At 39.7% G+C, this 21,985-nt stretch overlaps 2 protein-coding genes and 1 long non-coding RNA gene across 4 annotated transcripts in view; 1 reads left to right on the plus strand and 2 right to left on the minus strand.

The window, feature by feature from the left end:
* Positions 1–10,094, minus strand: part of kcnab2a (potassium voltage-gated channel, shaker-related subfamily, beta member 2 a) — an 87,393-nt gene extending 77,299 nt beyond the window's left edge. Inside the window, exon 1 of one of the 2 annotated variants that reach the window (XM_039612192.1) lies at positions 9,977–10,094. The gene's annotated coding sequence lies outside the window, so the exon portion shown is untranslated. Of the gene's footprint in view, positions 1–2,812; positions 3,055–9,976 lie in introns of those variants that run through there. The other variant, XM_039612193.1, reaches the window with a different exon arrangement.
* LOC120440222 lies at positions 2,146–5,221 on the plus strand. Its single transcript, XR_005613083.1, has 2 exons — positions 2,146–2,257; positions 4,545–5,221. It is a non-coding gene; the product is annotated as an uncharacterized LOC120440222 (long non-coding RNA).
* Positions 10,095–10,308: 214 nt separating the features above from the next.
* park7 (parkinson protein 7) lies at positions 10,309–18,183 on the minus strand. The gene is made up of 6 exons (XM_031732708.2): positions 17,976–18,183; positions 17,362–17,463; positions 17,156–17,215; positions 13,665–13,734; positions 11,146–11,232; positions 10,309–10,767 (listed from the first exon to the last, which is right to left on the minus strand). Exons 1-6 carry the CDS (start codon positions 18,063–18,065, stop codon positions 10,607–10,609), a joined length of 570 nt encoding a protein of 189 aa, XP_031588568.1. The 5' UTR covers positions 18,066–18,183; the 3' UTR covers positions 10,309–10,606.
* Between the last annotated feature and the right edge of the window lie 3,802 nt (positions 18,184–21,985).

Here is a 21,985-nt window from a genome sequence, read left to right on the forward strand (position 1 = left end):
GTAGACTGCCTTCATGTGAACTCAAGAACAGTTGCTAAATGATGTCGCAGAGTGTTGAGTCGTGATAGCATTTCGAGTTACATATGATGAGAATTCCTCTGAGTGGCTAACGAATGTAGTGAATGCAGAAAGGAGAGCTGATGCTGTATGGTCTATGTTAACTTCTGCAGATCAATCTAGGACAAATTCCTCAATTAACCAGAGCCCAAGCTACCTTATCATCAATACCATCACGTAGTATAATGTTGGTATGCTGGCCTGGTTTCCATATTTTGTCCATTTTAAAACAACATATACTATGTTGTGTTAATATGTATTAATATTTATTTTTTTTGTACTGTTTTATTTATTGCAGCAAAGGAGATTGGAGACTGGGTTGTCTCCATACACAATTTTTCCACATTAACCCCTTGAAAGCCTGTTAGGCATAACCCTTTAAGCTCTACCCTCAGAAAAAAACAGAAACTATTCTAATGGCCATCAAGTCACAACTTTATTGACATATACTTAGGTGTCAAAACTCATCATTAAGAGTACAGGGAGCTCATCAAATGCCATCTTTAAGGGGAAAACAGTGAAGATATTGATTATTGTCTCTGAAAACTAGATTTTTGCCTCCAATTGCCTCCATTAAATGTTCATCACCAAGCAGGGATTACTGACTTTATTTTATTTTATTTTTTTTTTAATTCTTAGATATGATTGTGAGTGTACCAAAATCTTTTTTTTTTTTTTCGCCCCATAGTGGTTGTTGAAGATAAGCACACCAAAAAACAAACAAACAAACAAAAAAAATGACATACACACTTGATAAAATGCTCAATCAGTATTTGTGTGTGATATCATCAATATCACCCAGTTTCAAACAAAATCCACCGCATCACGCCATCAACAGGACTATGACAAAAACAGCAGAGTCACGTGAAACACCCAAAGCTGTTCTATTAACTGAGAAAATGTTTTATTATTTATATCCCTAGTTCAGTCCTCAGCAAGGTTCACATAATAGAGACATCTTTTCCTACACAATTGGATTAAAAAATATGGGAGCTAGGCAGGAGGAAAACACCTGGTAAGAAAAAAAAAAAAGACATATGATAAATTTCCCAAGCTCCTGTGTCTGCATGAGTGTGACGCCCCACAGGAGTTCCAAAACAGGGTTAATGACGCTAGACAGGCCGCTAAATCTTAACTGCACAATGATTACTGAGCTCAGTTTACAAAACACTCCAACTGGAGCGTCCAGCAGACCAAGATGTGAAAACTGTAGAGTCAGGACCTACACTGGTGATAAGGCTGAGTGAAATGTCAGAGTTCTGCCAATGACCACTGTCAGCCCTTAAGCCCGTGACTGAAGATCTTACACATCTGAATCTCTCTGAACACCTCTGATGCTATAATCTGCACAGGCACGTAGTTACAACTTAATGTAGATAATAGGGAAAGGTGTTTGCCTAAAAAACATTTAAACCTCAAGGGAGTTTATTGATCTATGCTGTTCTGTTTTAATTTGTTTCTTTATAGAACAACTCCAAACATCTGCCTTTGAAATCAGCAGGTTGCAGGTGCAGCAGAACACTATAAGAGAAGCAGTGATACCTTTTTATTCGAACATTAACAACTATTACGAATGACATCTAATCAAAGAAATTCTGCAAAACACGGATTAATCAGTCCACTCTTTTATCACTGGATGTCACACAGGTTTTATTTGAAAGGATGTTGTCTGAAGAATTGTTAGTGGTACTGTTTGTTGCCTCTGTCAGAACCAATTCAAAGACACATTGCAGTCATATGCACTGCAGATATTTCAGTTAAAAAAAACAAAAAACGTTTTCCTGCAATACAGCTGTACCTGCCGAGTGAAAGAACACACCACAAGAATCTGCCGTTTTCTGCTTGTTACAGAGCATTCAACAGCTTACTGCACCAAACTGAAACCCTGCAGCCTGCCTCTCCTGTGCTTTCTTGTTGGACCGGAGCCCACGGCCAGGCAAACACACATACTGTATGTGAGCGCAAACTCACACACACGGGCATGCAGAGATGCTGGCCCACAACAATCAGCCACAGCATGAACACCCACGCACAAACACACATTTAAATAACATGGTAACACATTCGGCCAGGCACAGATGACTGTCACAACCTCTCAGCAACGCACATCACAACACTGCAAGAACAGTTAAAGCCTCACTTCAGGGTGTTGCTCGCTGTGGCGACGGCAACAGATGGAACAGCAGCAGCAGCAGGGCAGGTAAGGTGAAGAGGAATTGAACCTCCTTTGTGAATGCGCATGTGTGTATGTGTGTTTTAGTGCAAGCCTGCACCCATGTCCTTCACGCTGACTATTTTAAGGTAGTTCTTTATAAATCTTAGAACACGGCCAAGTATTTGGCTGAAATTCAAAAGGATAGAGCATGCATAAAGCATGACATTCAGACAAAGGAAAGTAATGGAGTAGAAACAGACGCGAGACAGAGTCCGGGGGGGGGATGCATGCCAGTATAATAAGGTATGCAAAGATGGTTTTCAATGCAGCAGCAGCATTATCAACCATATTGACAAAGCAGAAACAGACAAAGATCTGGAAAGGTAGATACGCTACCTCGCTAGCATATTGTGTGTCAGTGTTAAATGCTGCTGCATACAGATAGTATAGCACTTGCTCCCCTGTAGGAACAGACAAGCGCAATCATCCCGACTCTCACTAGCAGAACAAAGTGAGAGGAAAGGAAGAGAGAGAGAGGGAGAAAGAGATACCAGAGATGTATAGCCTCAGACCTAGCGACGATGCTCTTAAAACACCCACCTCAGTCTGTTGCTGATTCCTGACGCAGTGAGCAGAACCAGGGAGTAAATGCAGAGCACAGTAGCAATGATGGAGGAGCAGCAGCCAAAAAAATCCAAGAGACTGAGCAGAAAAGCTGAGAGAGGAGAGGGAGGAGGAATGATAGAAGACTGGTGAATGTGTGACCACGATTATGCGCCTGAGTGATATGAGCACGTATGTCTGACATGAGAACATGAGACAGAAAAAAGTGACAAAGGACAGACAGAACAGGGACAGAGAAGAGAGACTAAAGAAAAAAGAAAGAGACAGAGAAGTGACAGAATAAATGTGAGAGCTTGGAGTCACTGAGCAGAGCAGATGCATTAAAGGAAATGCCCCTCCCTCCACACACACACACACACACACACACTCTAAATCCCTTTGCACTGTCAGCATTTGACTAAGCGTGCATTCAGTGAAACAGTGAGCTGTAAATGATGCAAGATGGGTGGGTCAGAGAAAGCAGAAATCAAATTTGTGTTCATTTTAAATTCAGTGACAAGACAGTAGTGTCTTGCACTAAGGGACCTATGGTTTCCAATTGTAAGAACTGCTCAACTCCAGTTAACCACACAACAAACACTGCTAAGACTAGCTGACTAGTTCTATGAGAAAACCACTTGTAAATCATGTCTTACAGTAACAGAATGTAAAGATGCCTATACCTTGGAACCAAGCATCAATCACCCACCCAATATGCATGCTTTGAAACCATTTATTCACAGCTGTGCACTCTAACCCTTATGAGCAGCCTGGTAACTTCTGAGCACCACTTCCATTTAAGAATCAACAATGTGTTATAACACATACTGCTGTTAATCAAATCCAGTGCACTTTAGCATGCATCAAGCTCCTTATTCTACTCTCCTTTATCACAGTGAGAATTTTAAAAGGTAATGTACACAAGTGCAGTTTCTGAGAAACTGACCCCACCTTACTGATAGTATTTGCAAGTAATGCTAGCAAAAAATCAATGCTATAAAAATCAATGCTATAAAACCACTGCTTTCAAAAAGCAGGGATGGAAGTTTAACTTAATATTATTGATGTTTAAACAACATTATGAGGCCATCTACCTGACTAAAAAAGAGAGAGAGAAAGAGTGAGTTCTGGAGCCAGACACAGTAGGTGGGGGTCAGGAAGTGAGGTTAAAGGAAGATGTTAGCAGACTAAGCTGCTAATAGTGTATATTTATTATAATGTCTAGGGTAATCAGGATACGTGGAGTCCTGATTGTTCAGGTTTTTTTCTGTAGGGTTTGCACTGGTTAAGTGAACAGGTGGCTAAGCAGGTAGTTGGGCTAAGAGATGACGGCATTTGAGTTGAACACATCCCAAGTCCCATCATGTGTTTGTGACTCCTAGGACAGGGAAATATACAGTGGTATGGTATCAGCACATAGATGATTTAGTGCTTAGACAAGAAACAATAAAGACAAGAAATAAATATAGGTATAGTAGAGTGGACAGTTCAAAAAGAAATTACAATTGCACAATGTCGTGCATAATAAGACTTACAATTACATTTATACTCTATACCTTAGTTTGTGTCACCTGAATTCCAAGGACACGTGATTGCTAAAATGATTCCATATTCTTATATGTGTTCTACTTCTTTAGTTTGTGTTTGGCACCAGTGTGATGTTCAGACCAACTTCCTTAGATATGTGTTAATAGCTTTTCTGCCCTGTGTATGTGTTTGTGTTCTCCAGAGCCTGAGGGGACAGCTACAGCTTCATTGTTGCGCACCACTGTTCCTGGCCTTTCTCGCTGAGCCCAGGCCTAGTCACGGCATCTCCAGCTTCTGCTTCCAGCCAGACCACGGCTTCATGGCTCGCTCCTCTCCAATCATGACACCAAGCATGGTGGGATATCTGCCAGCTAAATAAATTTTCATCTGCTCTCAGTAACTCTCAAATAATAATATCCCTCAAGCATTAATTACCCTTTGGGAAATTGATCAAAATCATGTTAGATTAAACATTTTGCAAAAAGGGAGGCAGCACAGAGGAGACACACATGACCTTGAACCACCATTCTACACAGTTTCACAGACAACAAAGGCACCTCTAATCATGACCGTAGAAAATTATGTACATACAGATTCATGTTCATACTCAGTGCTGCAGGGGCTGGCTTTTTGCTGGGTATATGCCTAATGCTGTCGGCATGAAGTCTCTGTGAGAAACTCTGCAGCTTTGCCAGACAGCTGCATAAGGAAAGGGTGATGCTCTTGTGATCATGCCAGGTGCCCTCCTTACTACCAGCTGGGCAGTTTAAGAAATGTTAACTCACATAGTTCAGCTACAACAGAAGAAAAAAAAAAAAAAAATGAAAACAGCACAACAAATTTTCATTTCACAAAAATAAACTGCATCATTAATCTCTATCTTGTTTTTCTGCTGGAATGTGTCACAGTTTCTTGGTGTATGGAAAAACAACCATTTAACTGGCAAATTTAAAAGGGCATCGTGGTATTCTTTTAATGAATAACTCTGTAAGGTGAAGAAAGCACGGTCCATTTCAGATACTAGGAAATTTAACACCTGGGACAAGAGCTGTTTTAAGAGAAGCCTGTAGTTCAATTGTTGTTATTCACACATTTAGCATGGGGTCAGACAAACAAGCTAATAATGAATCTTATCTTAAAATAATGATAATTTGCCTCTATTTTTGCTAGCATTTCTAGCTGAACCATGCCGAGTGCATTTACATGTTGAAATGACTTTAAAGTCTGGTGGGGTGTCAATTAACTACTACCATATATAGAGTTTACTTCAGGGATCTATCCAAAAACACCTGGCAACTGCTTCCCCCGCCCCTTTTTTTTTTTTTTTTTTTTTTAAACATCCATCTGCAGTTGACAACCACGTTGTTTTTATTTTGAAAGTTCCGTTACTGGGGACTAGCCCTTCTTCACTAATGTTTTATTTCTACTGGCTAGCTCCATAGACAGTATAAAAGACACCCGTAGCTCCTGTGTGTAAGTAAGGCCAATATGTAAAGCTTAAACCTGCATTCTTTTTAAAAGCAACCAGATGTCAAAAATTGGTTGCAAAATACAGCTTCTGGTCTACAGCTGTCAATGGGAAATTGGTTCACAGTTTATAAAACATTACGTCCATTTTGTAAATACTGGCCAACAGTTTCAGAAAAGAGGATTATGTGGGTTACGGTCACTGACCAACAACATATGACTGACAAGTCTTTAACCCATCAGTGTGAAGTTTCACAGAGAGAAACTCAAACTACACCCTACTCTTATCAGATTATCTTTCAAAAGATCAAGGTAGTGACAACAGAAATGCTCAGCTTCAAAATGGGACTTGAGAAACCAGTAGGTGATATCATAGTAGCTACTTTCATGCTGTGCCTGGCTGACTGAGAAGTTTTTGTAGTGATGGAGCTCAATACCATTTTGCTTCTTCGACCATCTTGGACACTGAAGGATGGATACTCCAATCAGAGGTGTTCTAGTGCTGTCTAAATAAGTTTGTTGTTTTTATTTTACTGTGAAACTTTTTTTTCAATTTCAAGATAGTGGTTATTGTTTTACTAGTAAGGTGTCAGCCCCTGTGACAATTAAAGAGCAAATAAACAAAAATAATTTTTTTTTAAAAAAAGCTCCTCACTGAGCCCCTAACCTGAAGGTGCTGGACACCAAGCAGCAAAAAAATGGACCTCTCCAAAAGTAGAGTCTGAAACAGAATTTAATGAACTGCAGCTACACAACTTTAATAATTGTGGAGAAAATGCAGACGTTCAAGTACAAATGGTTCTGAGTGGGGCTTCCAAGACGAAATTTTAAAAAATAGCACCACAGCTGAAAGTGATGCAGAGGCACATAAGTAGATGACCCTGAATAGAGATTAACCTAATTTAAATCAGGTTTTTGATTGCTGTTTAAAAAACATTCAGTCCTCTGCAACTGGGATCAGTTACCTTGTCTTCTTGCTGGTAAAGGGGAATAAACTGCCTGGTTTATCGCTCTCATCAGCAACACTTCATGTGCACAGAAGATGTAGTGAGGGCTGCAGAGATACATAAATCAGCTGTTCCGTTTGGGCCTAAGTGGATGCATTTTCAGCAAATGGATAATGTGATGTTAACAGAGGGATCTGTGCAACAACACACAACTGATGCATAACTACCAGGACAACATGGGACTGCACCATCAGACCTTTTCCGTATGTTTGCTCACCATAGATACAGCACACAAAAGGAATATTTAATTGACCATACACACTGTGTGAACTAATAATGTTCCTGTTATAGTTCAAAATCCGCTTTTGTACATTGGGTCAGGCCCATTTATTTCTGCTAACTGTATCTGACATAACGATAAACAGAAAAACAAGGCACCAAGGATTGATGCCATTCTGGAAAAGCTTACATGTATATTTATTAAGATTTAAAGCTTATATGCTGGTCCCTACTCAGAACTGAAACTTTTGTTTAAGGAAAGACTAATTACATAAGAGTCGTAAGCTGAATTTTAAACCTCTGAGTTCAGTCTTCTATTAACCTTTGATTATTAAGAAAAAAAAAAAAGCTCGAGAGTCCGGATTATCAACGAAACTACCTCTTCAAACATCATACCTGTACTTCACATTTATAGATACCAACTAAGTAAATTTTCTAAATCATGACAGTTGCAAACAAATCCCCGCTGAGTAAACAGCTGGGACAAAAATGTTGCTATAAACAATCTTATATTCTTTTGACTATAATGAAAAAAAAAAAGTCAAAATAGCAGAATACTATATAGCTTTTTTTTTTTAAATTTCTTTGCAATAGAATTTTATGCAGACTTGTGCACATTTAGGTAGCCGTAACTTAATATAAAATGCACATTTTATTCAAAACTTTGACCTGTTCTGGTCCCAAATTGTACAATTACAAACAACTATTGTTTAGATTCCCCATTAGGTTAAGTGTCAGAGCCAGACCTATCGATTTATTGCTTATGACCTTAAAAATTGTGGTTGTCTGATGAAACCATGATTGCTTGAAAATTGCCTATTACCTTTTGAAACATCTGTAAAAACAACTCAGGCAAGCAAATTCAGTCTGTGTGAACAGCGGAGCTAATCAGGAGATGCAAAGTGTAGCACTCTAATTGCATCATTAGCTAAACCAATGACTCAGTCACAGAGACTTCAGCCTCACCCTACCCCCATCCTGCCCTCCTCTGCCCCATCCAGAAATAGGGAGTCAAGCCTGAAGCTCTTTACTGTACCACTGCTCAAGCAGAATAATTCTAACATGTTTTGTGCAAGAGCGCAAAATGTTAACGTTCCATAAATACCCCACTGAAAAACACAGAAAATTAACGAGAATGTGCTATACAGTTTATGAAGAAGATGTCATTTAAGCAGCAACTTTCATCATTCAGGGAGTGGTAAGGATTAATTGACATTAATTGGTTTATTATGAAACACTGAAATAAAACAAATTCAATCAGGCAGACAATAGAATGATGACGTCTAAACACAATGAGAATAGTCATCTAAAATGATAAAGACTTTTAGAAACCGTAACCAGCAAGAGATTATCTCTAAATAAATGTTAGTCAGTGAAAAAAAGAAAGAAAGTAAAAAATCCTCAAACTCCACAGGAAGTTGCAATGGTCAGTCAATCATGGACAGACATTGTTTACATGGTTGGCCCCTGTTGTTATTCAACAGTCGGGCAGGAAATCCAAATTGTGGGCTTTTTTCGGTAGGGTAAATAGCTCCAAGAAGATGATATATAAGCTCTAAAACCAAACTTTAGCCTGTGGTCTGCAGACCTCAAACATAGCTTATGACCTCAAATATGTAAGAAACCTAACATTAACCACTTAGCAACACAGCTCACTAACAGAAAATAACTGAAAAATGCAGAAAAATGTTAACACTGTCTCTTTTGCCTCAAACTAATGTCACCGAAAAACATTTTAAAGTAATCATTACGATAAACATGCCATTAGTAGTCAGCGAGTGAAATCATTTCTCATGGGGAGCCTCACACAAACGCTCCTCTTTTTGATGATGTTGATTTTATTTCATTTGATTTTAACAGTTGTCTCTCTTGATGCACAATACCGAGAAGGAAGCCTCAGTGCCACCCTAACTTTTGTTTGGTTGTATAATAAAAAGCCATTGGATCTGCTTTTAAATGTTGATGACCTCTGACTGCTCTGCTGCGGATATGCATGATTCGCTAAGAATTACTGCTGCTTCAAAGTGGTGTAAAAGGGAGTTTCCCTACAACTGAGCATGCAGTCTATGAGACTATAACTTGCTGTGTATTTCCTGGTTATGTAAAATGAATAAGATGAAGATGACACCTCTGGATCGCACTTTTTTAAAGAAATACCATGAATGTGTAATCCTGACAGGGCCTCTCTGTCAGTAAGGATCTCTGGTGAAGCCAACTCATGCTGCAAAATGCTGTAGTTTGCATAGTCATTCCAATAAGTGGCAACATTAGTATCGATGGAACTTTGATTTAGAGCTCATTAAATTTCCTGCAGTCATATTTAGTTGGATCACAAGTCATGCACAACCTGGCCTGTGCCGCATTGCATTAGCTACAGTGAGCGTATGCAGCAGTCTTGACTGCGGCTGCTGCTGAGGATGGAGGGCTTCTGGAGCTGACGTCTCCATGTCAGGTCACATCTGCAGAACGATCTCACAGTGTAAAGATACGTCGTTCTTCTGGTTTCAATTCAACTCATAACGCATCCCTGCACAGTGAGCATGCAGTGGACGAGTTACCTTGGGCAAACGTTACTCTGCCCGGCCAATTTGAGACGGTGATGTCAATCCATTATGGCTTTATAGATCGCCGCGAACTTGAGGCTCACCACTCACCACACTCAGCAGGCTAATCACGGCTAACAAAGTGAGTCCTAGTCGCAAACACCCACTCTTTAAATGATGTAACCTTTGTCCGGTATGCTGCTGTGTAATTAACGTGCCGGAAAAATCTTAATTTTGACACCCGCGGTGGCTAGTTAACGTGATTAACGTGGTGTAAACTGCGTTTATATTCTTAAATAAAATATTACAGTTACAAAGCATATTCCCGGAGAACGTTATGGTTAACAGGAGTCGCAATAACCCGTAAAACACTTGGAAGAAAACCCAAACGCTCCTACCTTAGGCGAAATCCTCCTCTTCCTTTTTGACTGTGTGAAGACCCTCCGGATTTTGTTGCTCTGACACAGCTACCACGCGCTACATCAAAACCCCGCCCTATCGGCTGCGGGCGAGAAACCATTCGCCGTTTAAAACACAACTGCATTTAGGTCCAGCCTTCTCATTGACCAGAGTGTCTGTCAATCAATTCGGATTCCGTTTCCCGCGTTCTAACCAGTGCTCACAATACATTACATTATGCAGCCTATATTTAGGTGTCAACATGCACTGCAGGCATGTGAAATCTACAGAGTGACCTCCAGTATTAATAAACAATGGAATAACAAGAGCAGAGATTCATCACACTTGTCCTTTAATGACAGACATTGCCATACAGCAGTCAAAATAATAGGGAAGCAGTTAGTGGAAATTAGCTACAATATAACAGTGATGATTATCCATATTGTTTCAGTGTCATTGGCAACTTATGAAAGGCAGAGGAGAACGATAACCTTTCGCAACAGAATGTTTTCTCAATAGCAAGTCCTGAATCTTGATGCCAGCTATAATGGATTAGCAGTCTCAGCACTGTCAGACTTTTATAGGGGGGGCTGTGTTGTTTGCAGTGTTGCAAGCAAACATAGCTACAGTCAGTCTTTCATAATAAGAGGAGCCTTGACTTGAGCTGCAACCTCAGCCCCCATAAGTTCCTCTACAATCGTCAGGGCAAACTCAAAACTCGTTCCTGGCCCACGGCTGGTGATGTAATGTCCATCCTTCTGTACTCGAGCCTCTGAATATTTATAGTGGTCTAAAAAAAGAAAGAGCAACACCATAAGGATTATGACAATATGACAGCTTTGAGCTACAAACCGAAAGTCACACGTGTCATGATGTTGCAGTGAACTATGAGAATGTAGACATGGTCACAATTTCAGCCATTTCTAGTATGTTCTGTCAAATTCCTGCATTGCTTTTCACCTCTGAGTGGTGTGCTCTCCTACTGCAGAGTGACACGATTCTCTATAGGCAAGAAAGAGCTAGTATAGCGCCATCTGCTGCCCTTTACAAATACACACACCTCCTGTTCTCTTCTGAGTTTCAGCACTAAATATCAAAAGCCACTAGCAGTACATGAATTCACAGGCTTCTGTTTTTGTTGTTTTGGGTTTTTGTTTTGTTTTTTTACCTCCAGCCATCATCTTCTCCTTCATGGCAGGATGTGTAGTCACTGTGCTGCCGAAGCCAATGCCATGTGCCAGAAGAGCAGTGGGACCTGCAGAAGGGCAAAGCTGTGTAAGGTTCATTTAACAGCTTCCTGTTAGAAAGTGACACTAAAGAGCGTGTTCGGCTGCTTGTGTCGGTCCTCGTTTTCATCTTTATGCAGTTCAAAGAATTCAGACTGAGTCAAGAGTAAACTAAGCAAAAGGCTGCATACTCAAACCGCTCCTTTCAAACTCAACGGAAAATGTTTACAGCAACAAGAAAATGCAAATACACAACATGATGCATTTTACCTTATGGATTTCAGTTGCTAAATCAATGACAGACTTGCAAAGTATCCGATTATAACACTGTGTCCTAAAGGTATCCTTAACTGTACCATTGTTTCTAAGTATATCTACATATGGTATATGGTTTCAGCCTCTCGCCAAAGACTTTGAGCCACATTGAGAGGAGAGGTGGGAGAAAGAAAGGAGAGGCTGAAGACATTGACTGCTGCTGCATTAACTTTGGTAATGCCCTACCACTGCAGTGAGCTCATCCAAAAACTGTTAATAAATAGAAAGTTATTGATTATGCTCCTTGGCTGCCTTCCCATGCAGTCTAAAGATTACACTTTTCCCTGGCACAACAGCAGTCTGCCAGTTAGAGCCAAGCTACTCCTGTTACACACAGTCCCCACCCAGAGGACAGCAGTCTGTGTCTCAGAAGGTCTGTCTCTCCCAGAGTCAGGAACTGCAAGGCAGAGAAAAGTGTGAGGATTATGATGGCTGTTTTATAAATTGTGTATTTATATTTGGGGACATCTCTTACTTGCATGTGTCACTTATTAGCTCAAAATAGAAGTATATATAAGATAAATTTGTCCTGTTTTCTTGTTTGGGGCTCATTATTACTCCAATTTTCAATCAAGTCTTTTTTATTATTATTTTTTATTAATTAACTAACTTTTTTCATATGTCAGGATAATAACTGGCAGTTTCATTAAACTGTGTATTCCTGTGAGGATTTCAGTCATTTCTAGGACACCCTTCAATCCACTTTGCCGCATTGGTCCCCTGTTCCCGTTCGAATTGTCCTTCCTGCGTCCTTTCATCTGTCAAATAAAATGTCACCTCTTCTGGGTGCACTTGGGGGACACTTCTTAATCAAACCCTCACCCTTTCTGAATGCAGTTTGCAAATTTCCATAAATTAATGGAGGATGATATTTATAATTGGTGTATATTTTTCAAGATCTGGATGAGATGCATGCTCTTTTTAGGCTAAATCCACTTACTAAAATGTTCAGAAAATGACATGTGTGAACCTACCGAACCTCCATCATTTCCTAATCCCATTTGCCAGTACAAAAATAACTTGATGAACCTAAAACCAGAGTATCTTTGTAGATGAGAATTTTTTTTTATTAATTTTTGTCGTCAACTGTTTTGATATATTTTGGAAAAGTGTGCGCATTATTATTTTTTTGTTCAACTACACCATAGCACAATGATCACATTTATGGCCACAACATCTTACTTTAAGAATGCAAACCCTGCGATCACTATGTGTCTGTATGTATCAGTTTCCATCACTCTTGCACCTTCTTTGGCTCCTCCAACAACAACACTTTCTTTTTGCCATGTAGAAATGCCAAAGTTAAGGCCATTACAAAATGAGCGCAATGCCAAAAAAACAACAAAATTCAACATTTTTCAGAAGCAAATTTGCCATGTAACTTAAATACACACCAAAGCGTTGCATTTTTGCAAATACTTCATCCTCAAAAAACACACTGTGAAAAAACTGAGGTCAGCGTCAAGTGATGATAAGCTGGTCCCGATGTTTCTAAATAAGAAAAGGAAGAAACTGATACTGGTTTCATCCACTTCTCAAGACAAGGCAGCAGCAGGGAGAATTTCATGGTTTGACCCAGAGCAGCGTTTAGCTGCATGTCTGAGGTAAAATCGTATTATTTCACTATTTCCATATCATTGTGTATTCAATACCAGTGGACATTTTGAGCTATGTTTGAATTTGTTTACAAATGCAGTGTTCTGATTGATCAGATCAGTTTATTCACACATGAAAATTGGAAGAAATCTTTCAAGCTGAAAAATAAATGCTGCAAATGTAACCAAAATACACGGTCCATATAAATAGCTGTATTAAGAATACATGAGTCTGAAAAATATTTTTAACGTACAAAATATGTGCACGAATTGCATAATCCGCAATTTAAGAAGAATTCTGTCTTTGTCCTTTTTTGACTGAGGCGTTTTCCTTATGGCAAACGGCTTTTACATGTTAAGATTAAGCTTTAAACCAATCAAGCTAAAGGCAGCACCAGTCTGTGTGATCAACATTTAATTTTTATTGATTATCTAAAGTAAAACATTTGCTTATTTCCTGCTGAAGCTTTAACCCACAGAGAGTCACCTCAACTCGAGGTTGGTCCTGTGTAATTATGTAATTATGACTTTGTTGTTTCCACAAACTGTACCTGCACAGATGGCCGCAATCAGGCCTTTTCTGCCATCTTGATCTTTCAGCACCTCCTTCACAGCAGGAGACTGCAAGAGAGAGAGAAAACCAGATGCACAGTGAGTCATTTGCCGTCTATGTGGTTCCACAGAGTATATGCTGACTTTATTATGATCACTGAGATAAGCTGATAATATTTAAAAAACACTTGACACTTCTAAAGCCTAAAATGTTTGTGTGTGTTTTTTTAAATATAACATCACTTAAAAGAAGAAAAACATGATCGTGAAAAATTCCTATCTTGACTCAAGGCTTATTCATCTTCCATTTATCCAATCTATATAGCTATTTTTGCTTTTCATGATTACAGAGAGGCTGTAGCTGATCCCACCACACACTGGACAGATATCTAAAATCTGAAGCAGAGCATAAATTCAGCAGACTCGTCCATTAAAAATCCTTGATTTAGTGTCAACTAATGCGGTTATTTACCATATTGTTTATACAATACAAATACAAAATCTTGTAATATATGCTTCACTGAGTATTTACAAGAACAGTCAAAATACGGATCTCTTTAATCTATTTCATTGGCACATTGGACAAGCAGTTGATACAAAAAACCCAAATTCTTCTGATATAACAATATAAATGCAAACACTAACTGATGCTCTCCACATCCAGCTGGATGGGATGACATGAAACCTGAACACATCTGAAACACACATGGTTCAGTTCATACTATACAAGATCGACAAAGGCCAGCGTATTACACGGATGCGTATTCAGAAGGAAAAAATTGCCATTTCATCACCAATAAGATGTCATCACAGAATGACAACAATCTCTAACAGAGTTCAGGAAACATAAGTAATATAACTCTCTGTGAGTTACATTACTTGTCATTAGTGACATACTAAAAAGGACACTAATGACATTTCTGATGATATAGAAAAAAAAACATTTTATTGATGCCTACAGCTCAAAGGCAGCAGCATTTATAAGTATAAGTAACTGAAGGGCATTTCCCATCCTCCTTTTCCGGTGACCTAATTTGAAGTGTGATTCTACTGAAACAAGGTGCCAGCAGCAGCAACATTACAGTGCAACAGCAGTAACACACCATGAGTCAATTATAAGCACAAACGTAGCCTCGGTACTGTTTTCTCTGGAAATTTTAAATAAAGTGTAATATGCCTGCTTCACACTTCAGTTTAACAACAACTACCTTAGCCATGAAACTCTTCAAGAGCTCTACAATACTGTAACATAATCAAACTGAAGAATACTTCTGCCTGGGCTTTTTCACCAGCTGCTTAAACCCCTGCTTTTCCACCACATAACCACATCAGTAAATTCCAATCAACGTTTTCTCTTCCTGTCATATGAGGCGCAGTTAGTGATGCTTGGTTGAGTCATTTATTTACTTTTGAGTCACAACATCACCTGGTATCTACCACGTTGGAGTGGTTAAGCGGTGAAACAAGGTTATTGTTTCCACCTTTGTGGGAACAAAAATGCATATTTATTTAAGTATTGAGCTTTTTTGAAGGTTAGTTTTTGAAGTGAGTTTTTTTTTTTGAAAAAGCTCCCTTTTTAGGAATTAGATCTTCATAAGCGGCTGACATGGGGCTCCTGCTCTCAGAAAATGCCTAGCCTGTCTGTCGTGTATGCTATGGAACATAAAGGCATGGCATGGCTAATAGCACTGATGTCATGCTTTGACACTGACATAACTCACATAAAATTTACACTAGTGTTATTGCAGATGATATGATATGGCACAGCCCTACCATGTTCTGGAGACATTTTCGATGCTGGTATGGAGATGCATGGAACAGCAGGGCTCTAGAGTGCGACCAATTTCTCAATGCTGCGACTAAAAAAATCCTAGGTCGCAATAGTGCAACCAGCCATTCAAGTAAAAAAGAAACGTCTCTGCAACTCTGAAAGTCTCTATGTGGTCAACAACAGATACACATCATGCCCATATGGTGGTCTAAACCAATCAGAGATAGTCAAGGGCGGGACCTCTCTGATTGGCCATGGTAAAGATATTCCTGTAGGCCTACGTGCGTACGTTTCAAAGTGCAGGCGTATAGAGAGAGGTGAGTAGCCTAGGTCTGACAGAAGTAATAGATGTAGCTGTGAGTAATGGGAAAAGATGAAAAGAATGATTGATTACTTTTTCGTTAAGGCCTGATCCATCCGAAATTTATAGCCAGTGCTCTGACACAGAGCCATCAACCTCCCAGGTTGTGTCTAACACTGGTCCGGAGACGGCATCAGATAATGAGCCACATATGAGCGACTCTAAGCCAGAGCCCACTGAAAGTCAAAGGGGGAAAGTGTATACATTTCGAAGAGAATAGCTTGACCAGTTTCCCTGGCTAAGATACAGTAAAGCTGACAACATGATGCACTGCATTTACTGTGGTGCAGTGGCGGGCCCTGCATTTACTTGGTATCAGATCAATACCAAAATTTGCAGTATAACAGAACACTACTCTGTGTTGAATGAGAGAAGAAGTTGGCAGGACAATTCCTGGCCACTTTTCTACATGTGAGTCACTTCCTTGTTTTGTTTGCACACATCTTTGTTGCCACCTCTTGTGAACATCAGGTAGACCTTTTAAATAATATCCTAAATATCCTTCAAACTGTGAGTCAGTACTAGGGTTGCTGTATGGTCATTCTAAACACTGTGTGTGTTAGTTCCCCTGTTCCCCAATTGGCGTTTAACCAGCAGAAATAATCGTCCTACCGCTGCCAAATATTTGCAATTTTAGTAAAAAATGTTATTGTGATACTATGCAAAGAAGATAACATTACTTGCACACGCATATAGCTAAAAAGAAGCAACTGCATTTCTTTGGATATAATTATCAATTTACAAATTGAGAATGGTCCCAATACTGGAATTTTGGCACAGCAGCAGAGAACTTAAATCCCCGAAGGTGGTGATATCAATCTGAAACTGAATCTGACAAGGTGGTATTAACTGAGGACCCAAGTGTGTGACGGAAAGGGTGTATGCGTTTAACAGTGGATTTATACTTCTGCATTAAATCTATCCCATAAGTACGCAGTGACCTGAAAGAATGTACAAAGAACTCGAAAAACCCGATGGGAAAATATGTTTGACTATGAAAAAAACAATAACAACAACAAAACAAAACAAGATTTTACTTGTTTCTTTTGTCACTGGCACCACATATAAAACACCAGGACACAATCACGAGATAATAAAACACATGATGCACCACACACAAGCAGAATCATTTGTGTAGGTTACACCATAGACTATACAGAAGATTCAGTTCAGACATATTAATCAAACATAAGACTGATGAACCTTGAGAAACTTTAGAAATTTTTTCACACTTTGGTTTCACTGTCAGTTATTTAGTCCTAATGTTTAGGCAAATTCAAGCATTTTAACTTGTTTTTCTTTTTAAGCCATTTCCAAAAAAAATGTTACTGTAAAAACTGGCCCCCTCCCCATCTCACCTCTGCTAGATTCTGGGCTCCTGGCATTCCTCCTGGCAGAAGGACCACATCATAAGGGCCCTAGAGAGAGAGAGAGGGGGGGGGGGGACCATCAACATTAACATTTTTCCAATAACAAAAATATACAAGCATATAATATAAGCATTGTAAATAACGCTTTTTTTTCTTCTTGCATGTAATGTTAGCAGGTAGTTGCTGAGCCTCACCTGTTTGCTCGCCTCCTCCAAACTGGCATCAGGACAAATTACAACGTTTCTGCTACACTGGACTGGCTCTTTGCCGGTAAGACCAGCTACCGTCACTGCTATCTACATGTTTGGGCAGTAAAAGAAAAAAACAACAACAGTGCATCATTATCCTGATGGTTCAAAGTGGCATTTTGTCTGCACTCTGTATGGCTGACGTAGACTTTTATTTTGAAAGATATCAAATGGCGGAGATGTTTAACGACGACGGACTTTGACATTTAACTTGACCTCTGTCTGCACTCACTAGTAAGGTTATGAGTCCGTCAACCATTAGCAGACACAACCCCAAAATAGCTGACTGAAAACTTAGCTTATGCGCTAAAATAACCTAAAATATGCAAAGGGGAAAATTGCTAAGTTAGATCGACAGTGTTAGCAAGCGTTAACATTAGCACATGGTAAGTACGTATGTTACACTTATCAAGATATCAGGCTGTTATAACAGTCTTGACAGGCTGATATCTTAACAATGCTGCCACCAATACTGATGTGAGTCGACTGAAGCGGGGTCTAATTTTTATAGACGCTAACAGGCTAATTTGCTAAATGCTAACATATAGCATGTTACAAACCCCAGCTCTGCGCATAATGTCCACGGGAATAACAGTTTCCATCTCCTCTGCGCCTTTAGACAGGATTACTAACGCCCTCTTCCCTGCCATGTTAGCTTGCAGCTCTGTACTGCTAGGTGCAAAGACGCTAACTTCTGTTTCCAACTTCTAGAAGCAACCTGCACGCGCTGCGAGTTTGACAGGAGGGTTGCCAGACTGCGCGACACTATCCCCCTTTCTAGACTGCGGTCCGTGCCTATTCTACTCGCACCTGCAAGTATGTGAATTAAAAAAGTAAAGTAGTTAGATTCTTTTATTGTTTATAGTTAGTAGGATTTTGCAAACAAATATATTGTGCGCAAGAACAGGAAGGACAGGACCTGCAAAGCATGTCACTGTACCACTCCAGCACATAACATCAGGGTGCAAGACGCTAACAGACAGGGCATACATAACAGAGTGGCTGGCATAGTGTACAGGAACATCTGTGCTCAGTATGGCTTGCAAGTCCTGAGGTCGAAATGGTGTGCGCCTCCTCGAGTGGTTGAGAATGAGCAAGTTAAGATCCTGTGGGAATTCTAGATACAGATGGACAAACTGGTGATGGCTAACCAATCGGACATAGTCGTGGTGGACAAGCAGAGGGGAGACATCTGTAGTGATAGATGTAGCCGTAGCAAGATAGATCTCAATTCTCATCCCTATTTATTGTTGCATCCTTTTGCAGGGCAAGTCAGTGAAACCTTAAAATCAATGATGGATGGAGCTCTTGGAAAGCATGATGACCAGGAGAACAGATCACTGGCGAGTGTTTGTTCTTTGCCCCTACTATCTTAGTGCAGTAATGCTTCCTTTCACAGTGCTTACAGCATGTCTTCCGGTGGCTCATAACATCCGATCACAGTAAGCCAAGATCACACAGCTTATCCAACAAATCATCATTCCAGCTGCTTGTTATACTATTTCTATGCCCTGGCAGGGTCTGATGGTCTCTACTACGCTGATTTAAGCCAGATTTGAAACACGAGTATTTATATCTCAAGGCTGTTTAACAAAAACAGCATTGTCTTCTACTGCAGCTGTATCTAATGGTGTTTAATAACAGGCGATGCACTCTTTCTTCCAGTAGGTGGAGGCATTAACCAAAGATTCAAGAAGGATTTAGAAGAATGCATGAGAAAGAATCAATGCAACACTAAACATATATTTTTTTTAAAGAAAATGTCTCATTAGTTCAGTTAATGTCAGGCTCATTGCAGATTAAAATGAGCAGCTCAACAGGTCAATTAACTAAAGTAATGAATGTAGTTTTAAAAAACATCTCCAGGCATTAGGTCTCCAAAGTCACAAAGTTCTTCAAGATCTGCCTGAGAACTTACTTCTGCACTAAACTCTTAAGACAGTTATGGACTCATATTCCAGTGTAAATCCTAGACCTAATGTCTGGGGCTTTAGTGTGCAGGCACACATCCTAGTTAATGTGCCTCTGTGCATTCTGCTGCTGAGATTCACTTTCGTATTTTTGTGAGACAAACTAGAGCCCAGTGAAACGGCGGATTAGACAAAAGCGTAGGGGGTGCTGGCAGCAGGTTGTTTATTGCGTGCCTGTGAGTGAATTCAAGAAGCAGCGGTGATTACCAACATATGCAGCTGGGGATCAACTGAACCAGGCCCACGGTGGCACTCGAGCTAATTTCCATACATTAATTCACTTATGTACATTTACTAATTCCCATCAGCATGTAATCATAAAGTGCATGATGACACCAAGGAAATGTTTCAGAGTGACTTGTGACGCAGTTGTGAGTATGACGCTGAAAACAAAGGGTCTGACTAACAACAGATGCATATAATTATACAACTGTTTGTACGTTTTTTTTAATCTTCGGAACTCAAGGTTTAAGTCTCTGCCAAAGACTGAAAACAATGCACAGGAAAGAGTAAAATGAGATTATAGTGCGAGGTTGACCACTTTCCCTTGGTGTCAAACTTTAAACTTTAACTTTAAACTACTAAAATCATTAATTCATACCAAAACTATTGATCGCCTGGGTAGTCTGATAAAGATTATTGTCATGCTTGTTTGACCTGCATTGTTATCCAAAACTACCAGAAACTAAAAAACGAGCTGAACTGTGATGCTGACACGTTCAATAGTATAAGCTTATTTTTTTCATATGCTTATACACTGTCCTACCAATACCAATACAAGAAACAAGGGGAACATGGCCAACTTTTAATAAAGTTAGAGCAGCCAGCTTTTTAGCTGATTTTATCATCTCTAATAGGTTTCTATGGGAAGTTGGGAACTATTAGATAAACTAAATGAATAAATTGGTGTTTTCACTGGACTTTTTTTGACTAACTAACATAACTAACATGCATACTTGGATGCTACTGAAAAATTGAGGCGGTAAGTTAAAGCATATATAGTTTGCTGGAAATTAATAAAAAAAATATGCACAGAGTCACACATTTGGCATATAATTCCCAATGTATGGTATATTTCTATGTTCTGCCTTTTGTGAAATATCAAATTGGCCCGTGGTTTAAAAGCAAGACTCATCAATGGATTCTTTGGCATGTTATTATGTCTCTGGTGCTCCCTTGTGCCTGCATCACCAGGCCCTGCTCTGCTCTGCTTTATCTGGCCCTTCACAGAGGTCTGCTCGAAAACCTGAAGGGCTTCTGGAATCAAACCTCCGGGGAGACGAGAATACAGAAACATTTTTTTTTTCATAAGACGGGTACAGAGAAAAAAGAAAATCCTCAAACTGAAATGAGGGAATTCCACAAATTACCGTTTGTCGCAAAGTAATCCTGTTACTATTGCAAAGAATATGAAACGGTGTAAACATGGAAATAAACTGCTAATATGGATGTAGCTTACAAGCAGGGGCTCTGTTGAGTTGAGATATACAGCAGCAGACCCTGTTTCAGATCACCAGTAAGGGAGAGTGCCACAAAATTCAAAGTGGTTACAGAAAATTTGCTTCTACAGGGAAGAGATTTACATTTTCAGATGTTTTTTTTTCTTTATTTTTTCTTTGAATTATTACATTTCAGCTTCTTTTGGTCCAAACCTTTGCTAACTGGTTATTCTTCATACTGATCTACTGGTAACACTTAGAGCTTGCATTGCTGCCCTGCCAGTAAACACATGAATATTAGAAGCACTTTATCTTCCCATCTGTGAACAGGCTTATATCTCTTTCGCACATTTTTAGCCACTGAGTGCACAGAGTGATTGACAAGCATATAATCTTGATTGCATCTTGATGCTATTACCTTACGCTCCCGAGCGCTCAGGTGACAGCTGGGGGACAGTGGGTAGATCCAGGGGAAAAGGTGACATTGAATTTTTTGCACCTGTGTCTGCAGTCGTCCGCCAAGCACGGACACAAGATGGCGCCAGTTGAGTGAGTTCAACTTTGTGTGGGGTCATGCAATAGCACGGACATTGGTGTGTGAATACTGACAATCTGAGCATATAATGAAAAAAAAAAGTTCGGTTTGTAAGGATGCAACAAAGGCAGTCAAATTATTAAAAGTTGTAAACTGAGCAAATATACGTTCGGATATACGTCGCAACATTCATTAAACAATTTGTGTTAAATGCTTTAGAATTATTCAAAATGAGATTCCTCCAAATCCAATGCATGACAAATTGTTTTGAACCACAGAGGCAGTATTATAAATTAAGGCAGCACATTAATGTGTTGTTTAGATTATTGGGTGTGTGTAAGAACATGGACCAGAATTGCCTCACAGTCATTTCTGGTTGCAGTAATCTGCCTATCCTCAAATTATGCCCCTATCCAAGGAGGAGGAGAAAGATGGGGGGTGTATTTGAGGACTCTCCTTTTCCCTTTATTCTCCACTCTCTGTCTCAGAGAGTACCAGTCTGTTTTGCTCTCAGCTTGCCTCTATTAGATGTCTTAATGCTGTACAGTGTGGCCTATCTTCAAACAGGAATGCTGATGATACTGGCCCTGCAGCGGTGCTTCCCCCAGCCTCAGCCCCGGCCTGCT

The sequence above is a fragment of the Oreochromis aureus genome, linkage group 5, assembly GCF_013358895.1.
Source record: "Oreochromis aureus strain Israel breed Guangdong linkage group 5, ZZ_aureus, whole genome shotgun sequence".
Taxonomy (NCBI): domain Eukaryota; kingdom Metazoa; phylum Chordata; class Actinopteri; order Cichliformes; family Cichlidae; genus Oreochromis; species Oreochromis aureus.

What these genes read in the sequence shown, in the direction of transcription:
- park7 (XM_031732708.2), bottom strand. Translation starts at nt 18,065, where the DNA reads ATGGCAGGGAAGAGGGCGTTAGTAATCCTGTCTAAAGGCGCAGAGGAG. An exon ending in TGGAGGAGGCGAGCAAACAG is followed by an intron (nt 17,216 to 17,361) that starts GTGAGGCTCAGC and finishes CTCTCTCTCTAG; the next exon opens with GGCCCTTATGATGTGGTCCT. An exon ending in GGAGAAGATGATGGCTGGAG is followed by an intron (nt 10,768 to 11,145) that starts GTAAAAAAACAA and finishes TTCTTTTTTTAG; the next exon opens with ACCACTATAAATATTCAGAG.